The sequence below is a fragment of the Sinohyriopsis cumingii genome, chromosome 12 (assembly GCF_028554795.1).
Source record: "Sinohyriopsis cumingii isolate HCF-2022 chromosome 12, ASM2855479v2, whole genome shotgun sequence".
NCBI classification, from domain to species: Eukaryota; Metazoa; Mollusca; class Bivalvia; order Unionida; family Unionidae; genus Sinohyriopsis; species Sinohyriopsis cumingii.
In genome coordinates this window covers 47,284,439-47,308,489 of record NC_142972.1, presented here as the reverse complement: position 1 = coordinate 47,308,489, position 24,051 = coordinate 47,284,439, and the positions used below count along the sequence as shown (strand labels likewise).

The 24,051-nt window shown below is 34.3% G+C and overlaps 2 protein-coding genes across 2 annotated transcripts in view; one reads left to right on the top strand and one right to left on the bottom strand.

Annotated features, from left to right (window-relative positions):
- LOC149786400 (uncharacterized) overlaps positions 1-14,479 on the top strand; it is a 31,383-nt gene extending 16,904 nt beyond the window's left edge. Inside the window, exon 2 of the transcript XR_016424917.1 lies at positions 14,105-14,479. The gene's annotated coding sequence lies outside the window, so the exon portion shown is untranslated. The remainder of the gene's footprint in view (positions 1-14,104) is intronic.
- A 526-nt stretch (positions 14,480-15,005) lies between these two features.
- Positions 15,006-24,051, bottom strand: part of LOC149786399 (2-oxoisovalerate dehydrogenase subunit beta, mitochondrial-like) — a 28,241-nt gene continuing 19,195 nt past the window's right edge. Inside the window, exons 6-8 of the mRNA XM_089976822.1 lie at positions 20,562-20,707; positions 19,028-19,114; positions 15,006-16,900 (exon numbers count right to left, since the gene is read on the bottom strand). Of these exons, the coding sequence (XP_089832948.1) occupies positions 16,760-16,900; positions 19,028-19,114; positions 20,562-20,707 (374 nt within the window). The 3' untranslated portion in view covers positions 15,006-16,759. The remainder of the gene's footprint in view (positions 16,901-19,027; positions 19,115-20,561; positions 20,708-24,051) is intronic.

The window sequence follows — 24,051 nt, the reverse complement described above, 5'->3', positions numbered from 1 at the left end:
ACAGTGTCCAAGAATATATAATGTTCTGAATAAATTTCATTAGCCCTGAGGGTCCTAATATACCAGCAGTCTTCAAGTACAAGAAGTCTTGAATGTCCTGATATAATGATGTAGTTCTAAAATGTTTTTGAATTAATTCACAAAATATCCAAGTAATATGTTAATCCGAAAACTTAATGAGCTCATCAGTAATTCCAACAACTAACTTTAATAAATGCTTCCTCTCAAATTATATTTGAACACATCTTGAAATCATTCGAGAGACTGATTAACAAAAAAATTTAAAATACGTGCTTACCGCTCACTAGTTATATTAAAATACACACCTAAGAAACAGGATCTGTTTTACAGATATTATGTGGACAATCCCATCATGGGTTAAATCATAGCCATCCAACACAGTTCACCACTACTGGCCATGCCACTAATATTCCAGCTTATAATAGGAATGAGTGTATAGCAGTAGGTGTACATTGTAGGTAAACATGTATATACTATATTGATCTCATGTAAATATTAAGCCAACAAATCTGTATTCCAGGAACGTCAAAAGTAATATGGTTTATTTCATCTTTCTGTAACCCGCAAGTATCTGATTAATCCAAAACAGGCGTACCGAAAATGAAGAACAATATGTTCATAGATAATGTCGGTCTGTCAGCCCAAGTTTCATAAAGTATTATACCGCTTTTATTAGCATGAACAGTAAATGTTAGTTTTTACTTGGGTAAATGGTCTGGAAGTATTCGGCAGTCTTCGTGATAAGATGTTTCACACTTGATCAAGATGATGTAGTTTACCTCCACAATATTGATCGATTACAATATGTTGGCGTGATTATGATGACACGACAAATTTATATTTTTTATATTGTGGCAACATGTTGACTTTCAGACAATACGAAACTTAGATAATTTAGTTTCATCATGTTTACATACAATTTGCCAACGTGTGATCATATCTACATCTCAATACTTAAATCAAAATCTTGTAATGGGAAACTCATCTTGTCTGCTAAAAGAAGCCGTTTTGATAATGCTTGCTATTTAAATAATTCTTCAGGGCGAACACAGTTTAATGTTTCTCCACAAAGGATTAAATATTTTTGTTATGCTAACACTGACACTTTCTAAGCTGAAGATATCTTAAGCTTGGAGTCGAATTAAGGGATGTTAGTAATGCAAAATTTAGTACAGAAGTGATACTCTGATTTTGAAGAAATTGCTAAAATGTATGGTAACAGTTATGTCCCATTTACCTCAACTGAGTATCCTGTAACATGTAGCAGTTAGTATATGAACGAATACTAAACAAAAATGAATGCGTACCTTTTAATCCACATACTATAATGCAGTGTGCACTTTAAAAGAAATACCACTGACGCTTATGAGTAATCCCATTTTGTGGCAAGAAGTGGAGCTTGAATAAAATATTGAGAAATTTAGCATAAAATTGTTTTTCTGTACATGTTGTTTGCAACAAAAAAAAAAAACATTTTTGTCAATCCTGAACACTCTTGACAGTAGTTCCTGAAAAACGTAGGGAGGCCTACTGGCCATACGCAGCATTTTAAATGAAGAGAATGAACAATTGTAATGTATTTTAGTAATAATAATAACGACTAAATTTTCAGTCCCAAATACTATGATGATTTCCAAGGTGAACAGTCTGGAATATTTCATATTCTCAGCTCATATGTCTTTCAGTACATACTGCATATCTGTACATCTATCAGCTTAAATCTTCTAGACCATTTTGGTAATTTGTTTTACATACTTTATTAAGTAATGGGTCTTGAGTTTAAATTTCTAACAACTTTCTTGATATCCTTGTAATGGGTAGAAGTCGAAATGTACAAAATGTACGAGTGTTGTCTTATTCCACTCACAGTCATCAGGAATATGGTATAGTGTGTTAAATGTTCTAGTGCACCACCTGATGACGCTAAACTGACACAATAATCTAAACCGGATGCACAGTAATAAAGCGCTGAGTCAAGTTTGTAATTTGCCATATATACATTTCGCAGATTATACAACATCAAACTATCTCTTCTTCACATGGTAGTCGTGAAGGTAATACCGAGTATCACATCAGATCACAACCATGATAATCATCCCTGTGTCTCAAAAAAAAACTTCCTTCTGGTGGTACAAATTTTTCACTGAATTGTTCAAAGCAATGCATTTGCTCATATAAATAAACTTAGTTCCACAAAAATTTAGGTTTATTGTTTTCGAAATGCTTAAGTGTTTCTGTCAATTTGTCATCGTATTGTAATGACGGTCCTAGAAACGTGAAGCTGTAAATAAATCTTCACGTTTGTTTTAATTCCTTCCTGAGTGAAATATGTATTTCATTGCTGCTGGGTATGATTTGTAAGTCATCGTTTGGATAATTTTTCACAAGCGTTTGATAATCAGACTTCTGTCATAACCTGACAAGTTTTATAATAGGATGTATTTGGCGTATATGAAATTCAAATTGCAGTATCTTTGCTTCTTAAGTGATCAAGATCAAGCACTTTTCTTTAGGGATTTCTCTCTCACATATATGTCACTTACTTGTTAAGGTAAAATGTTTTTCATATTTATATGTTTACCACAGATTTTGCATTCTCCAGTTCGGTGTAAACTAGTATCGCTATCTTACCCAACCAATTATAAAACACCTGGCATAATCCGTTTATCATTTTTCAATATGTTCATTTGCGTTGGCTCTTGAAACAGTTCAATGTATTCCAAATATTCTCTCACTCCTGTGTTGGTCTCTTCATAAACCCGATAGTTAAGTCAAATTGAACTTTACAGAACTATAATTTTCCTAATTACGACTTTTATATTTGTTTTTGTGAAAACCTGGGTCACTATCCACCGCAGGCTCGGACTCAGAATATTTCAGATGATCTTTCCTAAATGTTGTAAGAGGCGACGAACTGAAGCACGAGTCTCGTATGCTTAATGGTTAATGTGCAGGAGTCGCGATCGAAATCGTGCTGGTTCGAATCAATCTTTGTCAACTTCCTTGGTGTGTCCTTGGACTAGTCAGTTCGATCCAATGGCCTCGACACTAATGACCTACTTGTGCTTCTCTGCTGTAAAACACCACATCAAATCAAACCCGAATCAAGACCTTTCAACTCGAAATTAATGTCAGTGCTGAATATCAGGGTGTTAATCTTGAAAACAATCTAATATAAAACCTAGTCATAATTCATATCCATATTTGTAAGACACGCATTCATAGGCTAAATAAGTACCAAAATTAAAGCAATTTGTTTCACGATCGCAGTATTATTTAAGTATCAATTTTAAATTGGTTAACGATAGCGCGACCACACATGGTCAGATCTGCACCATTATTACTTAAAACTAAGGAACCTACATATCGATACTACCATTCGTTAACGACGAATAGCGAAAACAGAAAGGTACTACGTACCCATTATTGTTGTAATGTCGAAAGTTGGATCTGCTCCATTTTCCTTCAGGGCTTCCTACATATTAATAAAGTGTTTTAGTGTAGACCACTCATTCCAAAGAAGTCATAGTAATGCATCCAGGGGCGGTTTTCATTTAGGTCCAGCAAGACCTTAGGTAGAACGTGTGATTGTGTATACTGTTTTATGGCAGTTTTCCAAGTAGGTCAGAAGGACAAACAATAACAAACCTGTGTTGAAGGACGGGCACCGGACAACCTCTACTGTATTTTGATTTTGCAGTTGGACAACAAATACTTGAACAGGCACGAATTTTTTTCAAAAGAGTATATTCATACAATTTGTTAAAATGATCATTTTTTTATTCGTTTTTCAGAAGAAATCAAACACAACAAGATAGGGAAACACGATGTTTATAAATCAATCACATACAAATGAGAAACAAAAGGAAACCACTGCCAAAAAAATGTCGATGTTAACAAAAACAAGCACAGAACTATTTGGAATATTTCTAAATACTTTGGCGTACCGATATCCATGAATAAAAGGATCAATATCATAACTTACAAATGATATCAAATATGTTTCAGATCCTGAAGACATTGCAAATATAGTCAATGCATTCTTTATGAGCATTGCCTCCAAATTACCTAAAATGTTTTTGTTCCTCAAAACTTCATAATAATGTTAAAAATTTGAAATTCCTCAAATGCAAGTTATGGGTTTCATTTCAATTACTTTAAAGGAAATAAAAGAATTATGTTTCTTAAGACATGATTGGATCGAGACTTCTTAAGGCTGTTGCATCTGCTGTTACTGAAAGTATTAGCTTTTTGTGCAGTAATAATTTAATTTAATTTACCCAAGAGGTCCGGGTAGCCGAGTGGTCCTAGGTGCTCGCCTTTACACCTCACTGATATATCATCTCTTTCTGCGTTAGTTCGAGTCTCCGTGTGAGAAAGCTTGCCAGTAGCTCCCCGGAGGTCGGTGGTTCTTCCCGAAGTTTTACGGTTATTTCCTCCACTAACTGTAATGGGCTCAATGTATCATGTGCTGAAAATTGGCTTATAAGCCACAACAACAATAACAATTTTCCCCAATCTTGGAAAAATGTTAAAGTAGCACAATTGCGCAAAGTCGTAAATAAAACATCATGTGAAAACAAACCAATGTCAATCATTCTCGTTCTTTTCAAAAATACTAGAAAAGCTTATACATGGTCTTTCTTATACCTATCTAAATGATGACAATCTACTTCCGGAAAATCACTTTGGCTCTCAAAAATAAAACTACAGTGAAACTGCATTTACATTAATGATTTTAAATGGTCGAGGAAAAATTAGCAAGCACTGTAATGGGTCATCATCAACAGGTTTTCTTCTTGAAACGTTCAAATTCAAACAATATAGTGAACATAATCTTAAATGGTTCACTTTCATCATTAGAAATAGGTCTCAGATGATAGTATCAAATGGGAACATATCGGAAGATAAAACTAATGGTTGTTGATTGATTAGTTTATACATCGTCTATCATATATGCATATAGGAGATGCAGTCTCGTCAACTGATATGTATGCTGACGACAATACCCTACCTGATGCTCAAAGTGATAACAGTGTTCTTGGAAAAATACTACTCTTGTCTGATTTACTATTGCATTTCTCTCCTCGGTTTATTTTGCAAGGTTCAAAGATAATACCTCACTAAAACCTCTGACAGATAGTGTACCTCTATGGTCTCTAGTATGATTTATGATATCTTTCGCTATTCACTTTAAATTGAAATCGTACATTACATGCTCGCCGAGAAAATCTATTACTTTTCAATACACATTCGATAAAGATATTCAGTCGATTATTCATGCCACCTTGCAATTTATTGCAATGGTTATTAATATTTATATGAAATAAAGTCTCCGTGAGGAAAATTAAACATTATTAATTGGTAAAGATTATAGTAAACACTAGAAACACCTTGTGAGTAATTTTGGTGGAATTAATTTGGTCAAGAAAAATACACAATTATTTGGGATCCAAAATATATCGAATTCAGAAGACAACTCTATATATTTTTCGTTATTGAATCTTAACAATTTAGCATGTGTAATTGTTATTTGATATGATTTTAAACTTTTCAATGTGCTTCAAATTTTGACATGTATACCTACTTCCTCATCCTCAACGGAAGTCATTCCTATGATTGTATTAATATTCTTCTCAAGATTGTGTAATCCATGGGGAATTCAAACATTCCTTGTTTCGTTCTTGTCCATGATATACTAAAATATATTGTTATTGAGTTCATCGGAAATACTGTAAGAACAAACAAAGAATCATATACTTCTCAACAATATTTATGGTCTATCATATAAGTTATCAACTGGATTTCTACCGTTTATTTAGTTCCCAAGCGGTACCTCTATTATGATATCTATCTCCGTTTTTATATGCAAAATTAGCGCCGCAAAAACCTAACGATTTAATAATTCTGCTTTGGTACACCTACGACAGCAACATTATGATATATTTGACATTATATGTTACTTAATATTTGTATTACATTTTGTTTCCACTTAATATTTGTATTATATTTTGTTTCCACTTGGTATCTGTTGTACATGGTGATGTTTAAAGCAAACTCCTATTGGTTGATTTCATTCTCACATATTGCTTAGCTTTTCAAGTTACCAGATCTGTTCAACTTATTGTTGCGCATGTTACAGGTTAAAAGACTTTGTTGTGTACGAGCTGCCCTTGATAACATTTACGAAAAATCCTCATAAACTCACTAAAACCAGACAAATGCCTACCCTGGTAGCAAATCCGGCAACACATAATCTAGCTGCTAGTATTACCATTCCACCTGAAACTGTTGCAATATTTGCATATACTTACTTCAAACCTACCTGTACTATTGTGCATTTCGAACAACTCTATAATGTTCAATCTTTCTAATCCAATTCTTTTCTCATTTTAAATTTTGAATCCTGAGACAAATACCGATGTCAGTTATTCTTTGAATAGTCTTCACACTCTTGTGATATTGAGCTGTGCACAGTTTTTGACATTTTAGAGTATTATTTCTAGCTCTTGAAACGTTCATCTTTAATAGAATTTCTGTGTACCTTTTCTGCTAATTTTAACTCTACGTGGATCCTTCGTTTTTTATTAAGTAACCCTACACTAATCGTTCATAACATTGCTTTCATTATTATTGTAGTGCTGGCTGTCGTGCAATTTAAACTGCATGGAAATCGGTAATTTACACAAATATAAATTGTCACAAATGTTAGTTTGAAAGTTACATCTTATAGAGTCAAAAATATTCGGACACTTTTATTTATTGAAATAAAACCATAGAATTTAAAACATGCTCAAAGTGTATTGAAGTGAAATACCTAACAAAATTTCACAGATACTTTTACTGCAACTCTTCTTATAACGAGTTCAACAAAGAGAGAATAATAGATAACAAATAAAGAGTAATGTCAAAAGCACATGCAAAAGTGGAGAGAGAAAACAGAGCTTGAGATAAAATATGGGAAATATAAATATTGCAATGATTACATTTTAGATTAATCTACGTAACAGGAGATAGTATTTTATCTGCATTGAGACAAGGCATTCAATAACATGCAAGATTTAAATATTCCGTCATCGTAAAATTGAAAAGTATTGTTGCTTCGAAGAAACACATATCTCCAAAGGAGACATTGTTGAAAGGCAGATGCAAATCTGTAGAAATATAAAATATTGAAAAATCGCTTCATAAAAAAGTACTAGTTTGCTGTTGATGCATATATGCCTTTTGCTACTATTTATACATTAGTTGTTATAACAAGAGTAAATGATTATCGTATGATGAAGTATTCTCGAGTAAGTAAACTTGTTTGTGGTACACGTACAAAGCACAACTAAGAAATATTGTTCAAAATTTCATAAATGAAGTTAGCAGTCTTGGATGATTTAAAGTTTTTTCTTGACCTTGTAAACATGTTTTCACTGGCTGATTGATAGGTGATTACATTTTCGAGGTTGTACGGAGGTAGAAATCACAACACAAAATGCATGGAATGAAATGATAAAAATTTAGTTCGTCTTTACTGACATCTTCAAGTTTAGTGAAGTTTAGCCATCAACAGCAGAAGTCAACTGAAAGTACAGAGTACTTTGATACTGCATTTAATCTTATCTCAATAAAAACATAATCATATATTCTGTCATCTCACAATTAGTCTATAAACATGAACTGATTTGATGTCATCAAAATGTCCTTTATCCTAAACACCAACGTCATTACCAAAGGTTATAGTATTGTCAGCATGTATATATTATGGAAATATTACATCATCACCGTTATATCAAGGATATCTTTTTCTGTTTCAAAACACTTCGCGATTGCTTTTAACTGTTTTCCGATATTTTCAATAACGAAGAAATGTCCAGCTGTATAATGAATTGGGACTTATTAAAGGCAAATGTAGCAAAACTAAAGACTACAGACTGAAGTTAAAGATATATATCGTAAAGGTAACATACAAATACACGAAATGTAAATAAATAACTGCCAAAGGATTAGAAAAATTGGAACAAGTAAGGAAGATATGCATAATGTCAAGCAATACAAGGGTTGCTAAAGTTTCCAAGTTATTGTCAGATTCTGTAATATAATAACGTGACATTATTAATTAACAAAATAGTTTCGACGAACAACACAGGCAGTTTACAGAATGAACTAAAAGATGTCTACTTGACTTTAAGCGGCAAATACTGGACACTTTCAAGTCACGTGCTCCATTTGTATAAGAAGGATATAATTGAAAGTCTTGACAAGATGAATGTCAGTACCATTTGGATATAATCAACCTTAACGTACAACGAACACACTCTACTATGCAAAGCTAGACCATTAGAAAGTTAGTCTCTTGTTGAAGGGCGACAATGCTATAGCAGATCAGACTGTAAAGGAGTTGTTGGATACAACAGGCAATAAATAGATGTTACTTACCGACTAGACTAAATAAAACTATCGTAGTATAAGAAATTTTTGTTGGGGACCGATTTTCGTGGTCTTATTTATTGTCCCAAACTAAACTTATCAAGACCCAACGAACAATTAGCCATGATATGATACTAACCAACCACACACGCACACGCACAAACACACACCATATCTTTCTGTGTTTCGATTATATGTGTTGATAAAACTGCAAGCATTGAAATATCAACGTCAGAACTGTAATCTGGTATTGTTTGCTTGTACACCTTTCAGGTCTTTACTTTGTGTTCATAGATGTGGCATTATGTTTTAAGCATTCAAGTGGGCGCCGTTTGCCATTGGCATAGTTTTATTATTCTGCATTCTTTATTTGTATATTTGTAGAGGATAGGCCATGAAAATTAAATTCCTACAGATACGTAGACTTAGGTAGGCAAAACCACGAATTTAAGTACCAATACAAATGTGGATCTTTTACAAAACGGCGAAAATTGATCCCCTAGAAAATAAAAGTTTACCATAAAATCCTCTGGAACCAATAGTTAACATTATACAGCCACGCGGATTCTGAGATTTCATCAATAGTAATAAACAGTCTGATGAATAGGTAAGAGATGTCGAGGATGTAAATGGATGAGTAACGTAAAAGAAAACAAACTGAAGTTCTACGTTCAGTGAAAAGACTATTTACTGCACAAAAGGAGAACAACATAAGAATATATGCAAATGCTGTAGATGTTGCCAATTCTAAAATAGAATCTATAAGATCCTATCTTGAAATGTACGATAAACTGATAGCAGTGTTGGAAAAAGCATTAGGAAAGAAATTGACATAAACAAGATATATTGCAAGAATACTTTAGAAAGTGTTGAACACATACCAGCTAAAGTGGTTTAATATCTAATAACTGAACCGCCAATATGCGGCCGTGAAGTAATTGCTGTACTCAACGCTATATCAATTTCAACATTACCGCCTCACAAAGTCCTGCACAATTATATAAGTGGACGTTATAACGAATAATGGTGGATATTTATGGAAGATCCTCTTCGCGGAACAAGAAAATACCCGGTGACGTGGATTTATCAAATAACGCGACTAAAGATGAACTCACTGATAGTATGAACCTCTCTGGAGTTGACCCAGATGAAGTTGTTGTTTTTCAGGATAAATACGGTGTTTTAAAAACAAGTAGTATCAAATGGAATGACATAGTTCGTAGAGTTCTCGGTGTTACCACGGATAATATTCCAGTATTTACTGACGGAGGTAGAATCAGAGATTCAAATGTATCAATTGCAGCTATTAGAAATGAAATTGCCGGTCGTTTACGATCTACCGGTGATATAATGACAGGTGAACACAACATGAACGGAAAAAAAAATAGTTGTTTTAAGAGATCCAACATCTGATGAAGATGCCGCAACAAAAATATATGTAGACAATAACTATAGTACCGTAGACGCCAAATTATCCACGTTGCGGGCCGAGTATGATGTACATGTTGGTTCGTTTAATAATACTCGTCATAATTTTCAACGGCTTAAAGAGACCGCAGAAGATTTCTTTGGAACTCCGTATGTAGTGCCTGTAAAATTTAGCTCGATCATCAACGACGTCGTCGCAAAGAAAATATCAGCGACATCATAAGTGAAATTCCCACTATTGCCGAGCGACTTGACAAAATTAAGATACCTCGCAAACAAAATATTAATACTGGTGCGCAATGTCGTGGCCATGGACTCTAGTTGGATCTAGAATCTATGGTGATCTTTCAACAGGTAGAACACAGCATATCTTTCCCACCCCGAATCCCACAGGACATGCAAAGAAGTTGCCGTAACACCAGCTTTGAACTCTCAACTCGTGGAATGAGGTGCAACTCTGCCAGACTGTGTAAGTAATTTGAAAGCAGATTCTTCACTTCAAGTCATTAATAAACATATGCTGGAACTTAGATCCGGCAGTTGTTGTAGGAGAGGACATAACTCTGGTGGCATTATGCAGAAAATATCGTCAGTTAAAGCCCATAATGCTGAGTCTTTGCACATCGAGTAATATCTAATAACGGCCAGGTGACTTGCGAGCAAGATTTGTCATCTAGGATAAAGTTGTTAAAGTCGACATCTCTTGAACTACCTGCAGATAGCTAAGAACAACGTCGAAGATGGTGGCTCACTAACTCGTAGTACATTTCCATGTTGTCACCATGTACAGGCTCATTTTGAGTGACAAAAAGGCTTGAGAGAACAACGTTGAAGATGGTGGCTCACTAACTCGTAGTACATTTCCATGTTGTCACCATGTACAGGCTCATTTTGAGTGGCAAAAAGGCTTGAGAACAAAGTGAAGCGATAATACTGTACGATCAATTGTCATGACCCATTACAGTCAGAGTAATTTGGCAGAGTCCAGTCATGATGGGACAGGGCCATCCTGGTTGGCATGATGTTGACCAGTTCCTGAGGTTGGGGCAGGGTATGTGATATTGATCCATATAGCTGGCATTTCTGATATATCAGATGGTAACATATACTGTTTGTTTGATCTCTATCTCACTTCGTAGCAAGTGATATGGTATCAAGCCTGAGCATGCAAACTAAAGATGTCCTCCTCCCTCAAAATGCGCTTCTGTGCATTCCCCTTTAGTCACCTTTTACTGCTGCCCATTGACTTCCCTCTGCAATATGCAAATCTGCCATGTAATTGTAGATTGACAACCAGAGTAAACTAAACATGACGAGTGGTTGTCAGTATGGTCTTGCCCAAGGTTTAAAACTCTTTAAGACAAAAGAGAGCAGAAAAGAGATTCATGTGTAGTGTGGCAAGCATCCTGCTTTATCAACTTCAGATTTTACATGCAGTGCTATACACTAATTAATTGTTAAAAAGCATACATGGCTATCCATACAAGTATAGTATTGGAGCATCACTATTTATACTTGTGAAGTGTATGCAAAAAACGTCAATGCTAATAAATGTTACCTGTAGGAAAGGCCAATTGGCTGCTTATGCAAATAAAATTACAGAGACACCAACTATGAAGTGGATGCTATGACTAAACTATGCAGTGAAAACTTGCACATATCTGAATGTGGCAGCAACTATACAGCAAAATAATTGAGTTTTCTATAATACACAGTATACATGCACATAAAAATGCACTGAAGCATCATTGTTGGTACTTACAAAGTGGACACTCTAATAACAATTGTGGGACAATGTCACCTATAGGAAAGGCCAAATGTAAAATCAGTAAAGCATCACACTTAACTACAGGGTGGATGCTGAGACTAGATTTAATAAAGAAAAATTACCTGTATGTATTCATCCTATACCTATTTAAATGCAAGCTATAGTAATGCAAGTACATAACTGGGAGGGTGTCTAATTATGTGAGGAGAGCAAGATGATGATAGTGAAAAGTCAGAAACTGTCAGCAAGGAAAGAAAAAATAAAAACAGAAATTTATAGATGAAGTACACTACTCTTTCAAAACAATACTCCTCCAACTTGCCTTAAGGTATAAAACTTCAAAAATCTTTTGATGTGGATTGTGTGACCTCTCTGTCTGAAATTGTGCTACGCAGCAATAGTGGAAGTAGTTACTTGAATATTTACAGAACTTGCACCAAACAATGTATGAAGAGAAGATCACTCTAACTGCCACCTGGGTGGGCAGATAACTTTTAGTTTTTATCCTAAAAACTTTTAGCCTGGGAAGACTGGATTTTGCGAGATAGTAGTAGTTCTCCTAAGGTATTATGACTGGGTAACATATTTGAAGAAGAAAATCGTCTTGTTTCAAACACTTTAACAAATACATCTATTTTATTAAAAAAAACATGTTACAACTCTCATACATTACAATATCATCCTGTTTTGTATGTCTTTTTATATTATCTCATATTATTTATGTCCAAAAATGGAGATAAACAAGCAAAGATCTATACAGTAACAATAAATGTTGATTATGTATCTTTACCATGTTCTCACTTATTAGTCAAGTCCAACTGCAAAACGTACAGATGGCAGATCATGTTAAGTGTCAAACTCTTCATGAATACATACAATCATGTACATCTTTAAATGTGGCAAATCATCTCCATGTAACAAAATATTGTTCTACCATACATATTAAGCTGTCCTAGACCTTAAGGTCATTACTGATAAAAGTATTCTTTTTAATTTTCTGTTGATTTTAATAAAACTTTGAGTTAATTTCCTCCATTATTTATTCTTAAGGCTATTTTCATCCATTCTCATTTTGTTATCATTGATTTGCATTTTCAAAAAACATCTAATTAAATACACCATATTTTATATCATTAGATAGTTCATTGCATCATAAGCCAAACATGACATTCATGACTCAGTGCAAAAGTCTGATACTAGTCTTGCAAATAATGTCAATAATTTTCAGGACTTTAACTCACCGATACTGCTCTGATGGGAAAAATTCCATTATCTTCTGATAATTGTTTGGTGTTCTTCAGATTCATGGTTTATACTGTAGGAACCATTAAAACAAGAACTGAACCTAGTCACCCACACACGATTGGCCGCTACCTTAACTTATCACCAATAAGACCTAATTAACTACACACACCTTATACACTTAGATAACTGACAATATTTTATTTAATATATAATAACTCTGAACATCAGTCACTAAAGTTTATGTCACGTTTGCCTGCCCGCAATTACGTAAGTCAGGAACAAAAGAATGGGTTAGCGCAATGAGTTTGTCGACCCTGCACTGTTATGGCGATTTTGTTTGTACAAGAACCCTTCATTAGGGGTTATCGCTCACATATAGATGTTAAAAGCTTTGTTCCAAGAACAAAGGACCCTCGATGCTATTGTAAATCTCTCCTCTTGACAGATGGCCCGAGGCTCGTCTGTTAATCTGGACCGACTGGGGGTAGAATTGATATCCAATCAGGACTGAGGAAGGGTGGGGCCATCAATTCGAATCAGAACTTAACAGTCATTTGAACTGATAACAAATTAGTTATTTGTAAGCCGTCGTACTGTTAAAGCAGAATATACTCACTCCAAGGGAGCCACTCGTGATTTGGTGGGAAAACTCTTAGTACATTCTAAGGACAGAAAGCTTCATAAAGGTCAGTGAGTTATTTGCTCGATTGTTGCAGAATGTTACTGCATTGTAATTGTAATTAAGTGCAGTATGTATATTTACCTACTAGAATCATTAGCACGTAGAATTATGCTTGTATTGTTTAATTTACATGCATACTTGAGAAATGAGCTATGCTTATGTAGATTGCTCGCTCGTCAGAATTAGTATTGTATTTCGCTATTTAGTTACTTCGTAGTAAACTAGTATATTTATTCATGTGATATTCTAGATTTTGTCATTGTGAATTAAATGGTAGCTTGTAAAATGGCTGCAGTGTGTAAATTTAAATAATATGAATATTTAAATATTTGTGAACACTTGTGGGAGTGTAAAGTACAGAAATGCGTTGGATTATTGTGATATTGTTGAGAATAATGAGATTAAGAATATATATATATATTCGATGTGCACGAATGCGTGACCAAAGATGTAGATAACCTTCAACTGATGATTGATTGATTGTTGATTTAGTGTGAGCGAGATGGCTAACACAAATGCTAACATCCTTGTGTTTTTCGTAGGAAGCTTTTGGGGACAGAGTAGTGAACTCCCGAGTCTCAGAGAGACAGGATATAAATAGGCGGAGAACGCCGGAAGGAGAAATAGAGAATAGAATTAGGCGGGGAACAAGCCTCGTTGAAGGAAAGAGAGAAAGAAAAGGAGGATGAGAAAGGAAAACAAAAGGGGAGGAGGACAGGAAGAATCGGAGAACGCCGGAAGGAGGAACGCAGTTGGCGTAGTAAACTCAGATGAGTAGAAATCAAGTACAGGGGAAAGCCATCTCACACTAAAATCACGTGATGAAATAGGTTGTCACATGGTCGAGAGGAAGTAGATTGGTTGAGAACTTAATATCGTTTAATTTGTATTATGTATTAAATTGTTATTCTTTTGGATTTCACCCTTGTGTTCTTAATAATTTAATTGTCGGTATTGCTGACTGGGGGCTCGGAGCTTTACCTCTCTCTATCACTAATTTCACTTCCTACAAAAACGAGCCAGGGTGGAAATTCCTCAGTAATTCAAATAAATATTGGGAGCATCCCATCCCAACGACTAACAGGGAGTCATATAGAACCTCACATTTTAGGACCAAATTTTATCACATTTATTAGTCAAACTCAGTGTCATCAGCATTATCATAACAAATATAAAAATGAATATGCAAATGAAGTTGGACAAGATATAGGTTTTCTGTGGTAAGGTCAACTTTTAGACAGCCAAATTAGTTTAACTGTTGAAGCATCAGACTAATTATCAAATGGATCTGAGTTCAATACCTGTCCAAGCAAGCCTGGTTCAGCTGTATCCATGAGAATGGCACTTGGCTCACATTTTGTATGTGGGATTCACTTATAGCCAAAAATGTATTGAAATGATATTAAAAACCAACCAAACAACCAACCAACCAAACACAAGAGCTGATTCTACATGAATAAAAGTTTATTTACAATATAAAAACAATACAATAACAATAATTACAATTTTAAGTTATCCTTACCACTAAGGAACCCATTATTACAGTATAATAACAATACTATCACAAAAATTAAAATTGTAAAACTATCCTAACCACTAATCAATCCATTTTTATAAGTGTAAATCTCACCCAAGTACAAATATAAATTTTTTAAATTTAGTAAAAAATGCTCATCAAATTCAGAAGGGCAGAAAATGAGGACATTTTGCCAGATAAAACATTTTGCCAAAACTTATATTCAAGGGACAGCAAAGGTGTAAACAGCAGATGAATGTGAGGACAGATGTACTGATATGTATCATGTACACATGAAAAAGATACGACTTTAATTCTTCTTTTTTATTTGCTTGAGTCACTTTAGAGGTTTTTTTTTTAAAAAAGAACCTAAGAAGCATATGCATTCTCCTTACATATTGAAGCATTATAACAAACCTTCATTCAATCCATCATCATTTCTTTTTGCTTTTTTTGCAAATACTTCATCAATGTGGTGTAAGATAATCTCCATTACTTAGGTATAAAATTGTCCAGGATCGTAACATTTACAGTTTACTTAAAGCTATTTCAATGCTCTGAGATTCAGTGGTGTAATTGTCTAACAATGTATTTTCTCTTTTGTCTTTTGAATTCAGAAACAATATTCTATGTTTTCATCTATGAAACAGGTCCTTAAGTCCTTACCTGCGACAACATAAAACAAACATACTGTTCAAACTTTTATCTCAGAATGAGAATTTCTGGATATAGTGGTCAATTTTGCTATCAAAAATATTTATTGTACCAGCTCTGCTAATGTGTTTCCAATTAAATTCAATATATGACGGTAAGACAAGCATTAATGCTATAAATTCCTCAAATACAAGACTTTTCATTTCATTTATATTCAAAACAACATTATTCACTTGAAAAATAAACAGACAAGACAAAAGAAGTAAGAGAATTATGAGTAAATATTTATGATAAGATCAGTTGTATGGAACAATTTCAAATAAATCCTCATTTTCATTGTTTGAAAAGAAAATTACACCACAGACTTGTCTCAAATTACATTGGACAGTTCTCTGCCTATGCACTGTAAAAAAAACATGAAGTTGTAACCATTATAAAACCATGTAACAAAGAGCAACTGTGCTATATAATGACCAGAAAATAATGCATATTGCATAGAAACATAATGAATCAAGAAGTCAGACAAGCTTTAGTCATGTTTCCTGACATTAGGCAAACACAATAATGTCGTATACATGATTTCATCTTGCACTTGTTGATTGGCACAAAAAGCAGCTAGTATGCTGAGAACACGCAATGCTTATGAAGAAAAAAATCATTTAGACTAATAAGAATGAAAAGCATTATCACAGTACTCTTAATTGTTAGGACTAAATGATGGCCCAAAAACACCTTCAAGACTATCTGCCATCATAACTGAAAAGGTGGATGGATGCAAATTATGCCAACAACCATAAGCGAACAAGACACACCAGTGAGTGCACATATCAAATGCTTGTCATCCAAGTCAATCCAATTGCTCCTAGTATGTTACACCACTCACTAAATGAGACACAAACACCATTCACTATATGAGAAACAAACACCTCTCACTATATCAGCAATACTGTTGAATTTATTTTCTTCAGAATCCACTTCGTATTAGGATGTTCCCTGGGATGATATGTTCCTTTACAAAGTCTGCATATCAAAAGTTAATGACCTTTTTCACAGCCTCAAAGACTCGGTACTTGTCAGGCATGCAGAATGGTTCAAAGACATGAGGAAATGGTATGTCATAACCACACACTCTCTGTATAGGAGCTTCCAAATTTAAGAAACACTCCTCCTGCAAGCAAAATAGGAAAGAAATTCATTATTTTGAATCAGGTTATTATGAATGAAAACTGATGATTACTTATGTAAGAAAAACTTGTAAAAAAAATAAACTGTAATAATAACATTTACATATCCAAGTCTAAACTGAGAAAGATAATTTGGATTTACTTTCACAGCAAGAAGGTCACACTGACATAATCTGATCTTCCACTAACTTTTAAATAATATAAAGTAGAAATTGTGTATCCACATGATCCAATGACATCTACATAACTTGACAGGTGCTTGATATTCAGCAGTCAAAACAGCACATTTTTCCAAAAAGAATTTCAAACAGTTTTTCATTACCTGATTACATTTGCTATAAATTAAACTTTTATACATGGACAAAGCTCCTTATATTTGCTTATGGACGATCAAACCATACAAGAAGACAGTTGTCACCTTCGTCAGTGTTTCACTTGCATTTTACAGGAAGCATCTTTAATAATTACTGACATAAATTTGACTATTTAACTGCTTTTTACCGTACAATGCCACTGTGAAATATAACATAACATTAGCTAATTGAGTATTAAACAAGAGGCATGCACCCAGTCAGCCACAACATTAATACATTCAACTTAAAAACTTGAGTATGTACTCAACCCAAACGTTGGTATCAAATTAAATAATGTTTTTATAAAGTTAGATCACCTTCATACATGTTAAGGCCCTCAATGACTATCCTGTTGTAAATACACTATTAATGCAATGCATCTATATTATATTCCAGATAGTATGGTCCAAAATATGAGCTTAATATATAAATCATAACTTAGATTTTTATACATGAACTGAATGAACAACCTTGCTATAATTGGTAGAAAGCATTTAAAAATACCAGCCATTATTTTCATGTACATGTTTTTGAATATTCATCCTTGTTTTTCTTTCTATCAGGCAATAAACTAGAAACATCAAAATTATCATTAAAAAAAACCTATGCAAAATGATACTGCAATGGCAAAATAACATTAAGCTCCTTAGAACTGAATTTAAACAAACAGCTAGACAAGTCTAAAGAACACATACACTGCAGTCAAGTGCCGTAAAACAATGACCTCAAACATCATTCACCTAACTTACATATCAATAATTAGCTTTGACTCATTGATAAATCAAATCTCTGATTATTTATTACACCCACTCTACAGGTGATGTTACAAGTAATTTTACCAACTTTAGACAATTCACTGCTGTAGAACACTACAATTTTCTCACATAATGTAACAAATAATGTTGGACAAACTGTTATAGAACACTACAATTTTCTCACATAATGTAACAAATAAATGTTGGACAAACTGTTCCACTTCTCTACTTCATCACTATACATGAATATAAATTTCATTTCAGAGAACACTTTCTCCCATTAGAGATATCATTTTCTGTATAATTTGTACAGTTTTATGCAATCTATTATGCTACTTTGTTTTCTATGGATTTCATGTTCACTATATGATTACCATGTACTATACTATCTGCCTCCCACTGAAAATAGGTATTCTAACAGTTAATGCCCAAATCTTAGCCTTCTCATTTAACACTTTTGCAGTGTTTAGTTTTGCTGATCTGTATTTTAAACCTTACAATGATAAAGTGACTTCTGTACAACTAATATCCAATAAAATTTTCACAGATGTTTTATTTCTCTGTAAGACTGACCGATTGCAGAACTGAAAAACCTGTGAAAAATACCCACCATACAGTAGCACATCTCACGAGGTAGGTTGCATCAGTATGCAAGCTAGAGTCAATCGGTCCAAAACATCTCAGACTTCATAGTGGTCATTTTTATGGAGGATAGAAAGAGTGTTTACAAATTTTTTGAGAGGTTTTAAAGGCACTTCTTCAAATCCACCAGGTGGAGAAGAAAATGCAATTAGCCTGAGAACTACCTAGCCAAATTTAATCACAACTCCAATTTTCATATTTTGTAAATGGACCTAATTTTGTACAAATACATTTTAAGATTCAGCTTTATACTGCTCAGTATATGTCTTGCAGAAGACTGTAATCAGCAAGACACTGCTTATATGGAAAAAGAGTCTGGTTGTGCAAATTTGGGCATGTGCTACCAACATGTAAAACTTACCTGTACTGCTGTGGCAATTTCTGTTGCAAAACCCATTGTCACTGGGGCTTCATGTGAGATCACCAACCTCCCTGTTTTCACAACTGACTGGAAAAAGTGCATATCAAGATTCAATCTATTTAGTTTTCAAAATCTGTGTTTATCTTTATGCATCTTACTAGTGGTAGGGTTAACAATGTTGTAGTGCTACATTAGTTCTCAATAATACACAATAAAGTCAACTAATTAGATATAATGGTAATTAAAGTCCAATTTTTAATCTAATGTCAGTTTGTTCAAGTCCCATATAGAAAAGAACAAAGAAAATTACTTAAGAAATTTGATTTATGCCTATCAGTATTCAAACATGTAAATCACATATACAAATAAATATTTGTACTGTCAAAGTCAACTAAGTAGGTTGGAGGCCATTTCTCAATATTATTTTGTCTTTACTGTTGTGTGTATTTATCCCATTACACTAATAATTACATTAGGTCAGTCTTTGAAAAGAAACACAACATAATAATATGTAACAATTGGACAGACTTGCTCTACTGCCTTTGATTTGATTTCATGTATTATGGCACAGTCACACATGTAGGTTATTAATGCCATGGCAAATGGCATAAAGTGCCTTACTCGAATATGCAATATGGTAGAAAACCAGGGCTGATCAAATGGTAGGATTAAAACCTACTCTTTTAATCATGAGTCTAGCATGAGCCTCCAATAGTTGCATCATACAACATGTGGGAGGGTGCATTAAGCCCATTCTATATCCCTGTCCTGCAGGAGGTTTCTCTACTAAAGTTTGTAAGTTTGCAAACTTGGAGATGTAGGATTCTGCAAACTGAGTTGGTTATAGAATGTACGATTTCAGGAATCAAGCTAATTTCCAAGCAAGAGTCCAAAAACAAGAATCCCTCAAAAGAGTCCCCAAACAAGAGTCCCACATAGGTCCTGATGCTCTAATAGCCAGAAAGAATTTCAAGGAATTTAAGATATGACCATTTCTCCATTTTAACAGCTGAATACTGAAACTATCTCAGATATCTTTCAGCAAGAACACCAGATACTTTTGCTCATCTTATAAATGAGGCCAAATCATAAGTTCATCAACTGGTTTGAATCTATGTATGCTGTCATCCTGATATTTATGGTGGGACAGAAAAGTTTATTCTCATAACAAATTAGAAGCAGTCAAAATGCAGCAAATTATTTCAGTTTATCAGAACCCCAAGGGAAATACATGTATTATTGTCTTCTATTTTAGTTTTAGGTAAGGTATTCTTCTAAACAATTTTAAAACTTGCCCTGCAAATAAGGTTAGTGAAAAGGACAGCAGCATCTTCACTTCCACTGATGACCAATGTGGACAATTAAGCTGTATAACTGCATGCATAAATTAAACCTATTCTGACATAAATATCAAGACCTGACACATGTACAAGGACTCCACAATGATTAATCAATGTTTACAGCAACGTAAGGCAAAAGAAAGTGTAAACTGCACAATACATTTTTTGGTGTCAAATTTGGGTAAATCACTCACTTTTGCAATAGTTTCAAAGTCATATGGTAAAATGGTCCTCAGATCAATCACTTCACAGGAGACATTCAGCCTCTCTTGTGCCATGTTGGCAACTTCCCGTAACACATGAACTTGGGTTCCATACCCAACTAGTGTAACATCTTTACCTGTCAAGAAACAAAACAAATACACCAACATATCAGTCACTGTCAATTTAATGGTAATTTCTATTAAAAAAACTGGTTATATCATAATAAAAACTGAAAAAGGGACTTAAGCAATATTTCAGCTGCATTTGATATTTTGAAAATCAGCTAATGAGGCATCAAGAAAACCTAAATTTTAACAATAATTAATTATATTGCTTTTTATGTGAATACAATGCTTGCTAAATTCAGTTGTCTTACTAAAGCAGAAAAATTATTTGTTCATGAAAAAGTGTGATTTACATTCAAGTTACTTGAGAAGTATCTAAGCTTTTTAAAATAAAACCTTTTTATCTCTGTATGAAATGATTAAAAAGATTATTCATGAAATAAAGTACAAAAATTGTATATTTCACTGCAAATTTCTACTTAAATCATATCTGACTTAATACTGATCAGCCACAAAACACATAATACAAACTCCTTATATCTTTAAAAAAAAATACAAGAAGCAAATTCAATGAATGTCTGTCCCCTGCCTACAGTGGTGAGGTTACTCAAAGTGTATAGTGAAGAAATCAGACTGTGACCCATATGACTGAGCTGTAGAGTTAATAGGCAGACATGAAAATTAAACAAAGGGCATTAGAGTCAAAAAAGAAAAGGTGATAAGCGGTTTCATTATGGTAACAAGGTTGGTGAGTAATGTTTGGATATGTTGAAAAGGGGCAAGTCAGAAAGATCCAAATCATGTCACTGATGTCTGAAATAATCGAATGGTATCAACTAATTATCATAGGGACATGCTTTTTGTCCTCAAAGAAGTGTGTTTGTGTGTTTGTGTTTAACATAGCTTCAACAATTTTTCAGTCATATCCCTACAATGTCTGCAGTGTGGCAGTTTATAGCCATGTCTAACAGTTGGGCATCATGCCGCAGACATGTAACATCATGTCCCACCCAGTCACGTTATCCTGACACCAGGCCAGCCAGTCCTAACACTAACCTCTTAATGCTGAGCATCAAATGAGGCAGCTGTTAGTATTATTTTAATAAGTCTTTGGTATGACTTTGGTATAACTTGGCTGGGATCGACGCTCTAACCACTAAGCCACCAGAATGGTCTCCTCCAACAAGAAAAGAATTAAGTTAGCCAATTGTGGATGGGGGGTTGAGAGTGGCATGGCATTGTCAATGTGACACCAATCGGTGAAAATGTGCTACTTCCCTTTACATGCCTAGCTATCAAGATCTTTTAAACAATGAAATACAGAACTCCTTTGTGTGCAAGGCATCAGTGAAAAGAGCCAGGCAGGAAGATGGAGTTTCTCCAAACAAGGATTAAATACTGAGTAACATGGAGTCACTACGATTATCCTGGGTAAGTCTGTTGTTAAATCAAGCAGATCATTGACCTGGACATGTCCCATCAGAGAAGAGCAATCAGATTTATTTAGCAAGTCCTGCCAGCATTAAAACCACTGGGAGAAAGGCATTGGCCCATATCCCCACCCACCTGATTATTTATTTATTATTTATCGAGTGCAGTGCACAGCACATGTATCTGTGTCACAAAGTGGCTAGATGACAGTGGTCATTTTGTAGTTTCTCCTCGATGCAAATAGGTCAGGAACTGTATACAGGAAATAATATTGATCAACGTGATAGATAAAATAACCACATAATTAGCATGTTTGTCAACATGACCTCAACATGTCAACAGACCCTTACAACCATCAAATCCACTCTTTTTAACACAACAGACTGACAGGTAAGGGAAGATTAATGTATACTTAAATCCTGATTTTCAGAAATCAGAAATCTGCAGACTGCCACAGCCATAACTCTGAAAAGTCATAGATTTGAAATGACTTTTAAATTTGAGGCCATTTTCCATTACTTTCCATGACAATTTCCAGGATTTTCTATGAATATGGGAATCCTGAGAATTCCCTCGCAGAAAAGATTAGACAAGGTCCAACTTCTCAACATTGACTATCCACCATCAACTGTGAATGAGGTAGTGAAGGTAGTCCATATCATTAAACTAAAACTAAACTCACCAAATATGTTTGCAAAATATAATCCTGGTTTGTTGCCATCACTGTGAAGGCAGACGTCCTGAAGTAGGATATATAGAATTGATGCTTTGGACCGAGACAAGGAAATCCCAGTCAAGGGGTTAAATTATGTCTCCCCACGAGACTTGCCGAGGGGGGGAGGGAGACATATAATGTAACCATGCGACTGATATTTCCTAGTCTTGGTCCAAACCCCAATGTAGATTCTTTATCTCACTCAATAATTTCCTTTAAAGTAAATAAGAACTTCTTACTTGCGCAATATAGTTCACGCGCCAATGTTTACATGCAGTGCATTAATACAAATAAGTTAATAAGGTCTGTGGCGTGACCGTGTCATTCAAAGTATACAGTTTTTATGCGTGAGCCAAACAAAATAACAACATAAAACGTTGCATAGTATTGAGGTATTATCACATTTAATATATGGATGTTATATGAAATTAACAATAAATAGTTAATATTTATTACATGAAAATGTTTCATTTTCAACAGTTACAATTTAGAAAATTATATTGTAAATAATGAAATGATACTGGGCCCACACCTATGTTGTAGTGTATAGGCTATTATTATAACGAAAAGTTACATATAGCATGAGTGTCCATGCTTGGGTTATTCATGGGTAATTAGTGATCTGTGTCACTATCATATATAACTCCTTTTCTTTGGAAGAGGTGAAATTGTTTGTGACATACTTGTGTTGTCCTTAATATTGATTGTAAAATTACCCCTGTGTATAAAAGACCCTCCAAATACGGACCCTGGCGGATAACCATGTACTTAACTTTCAAATTCACGGATTCTTTGAAATTTTATTTTTCTGACTTGGAAATATGGCAAGTGCTATCATGAAATTTGCTTATGGATTAATGTGTAGATGGATAAATGTTTCCTTCTGGCTGGTAAGTGCATTATTTGTCATTAAACAGCATAGGTATATTTTGTATTCAACTGGGGCACAATGGAGATGCTTAACAAAATTAGAATAAAGCATGTTTGACACAACACATTTTCTGGCTGTTACTAAGTTTTCTATAGTTGTTAAGAGAGTTCGGAGGCTATGAAGTGTATAGGTCTATAGTCTATGTGCATGGATAAGTGTTTGAGCTAGGCCTGCATACAGGATAAAACTGACCATGCTGTGTGGTGTGAACTAGCATAATACCAAAAGCTCGACATCGTATGCGTGTGTCTTTGTCTCTCTTGAAATGTTTTTGTATGGTGTGTTCTCAAACATGGTTTACCTTAAGTTACTATGTTTTTGTTATATATTTGTTGTTG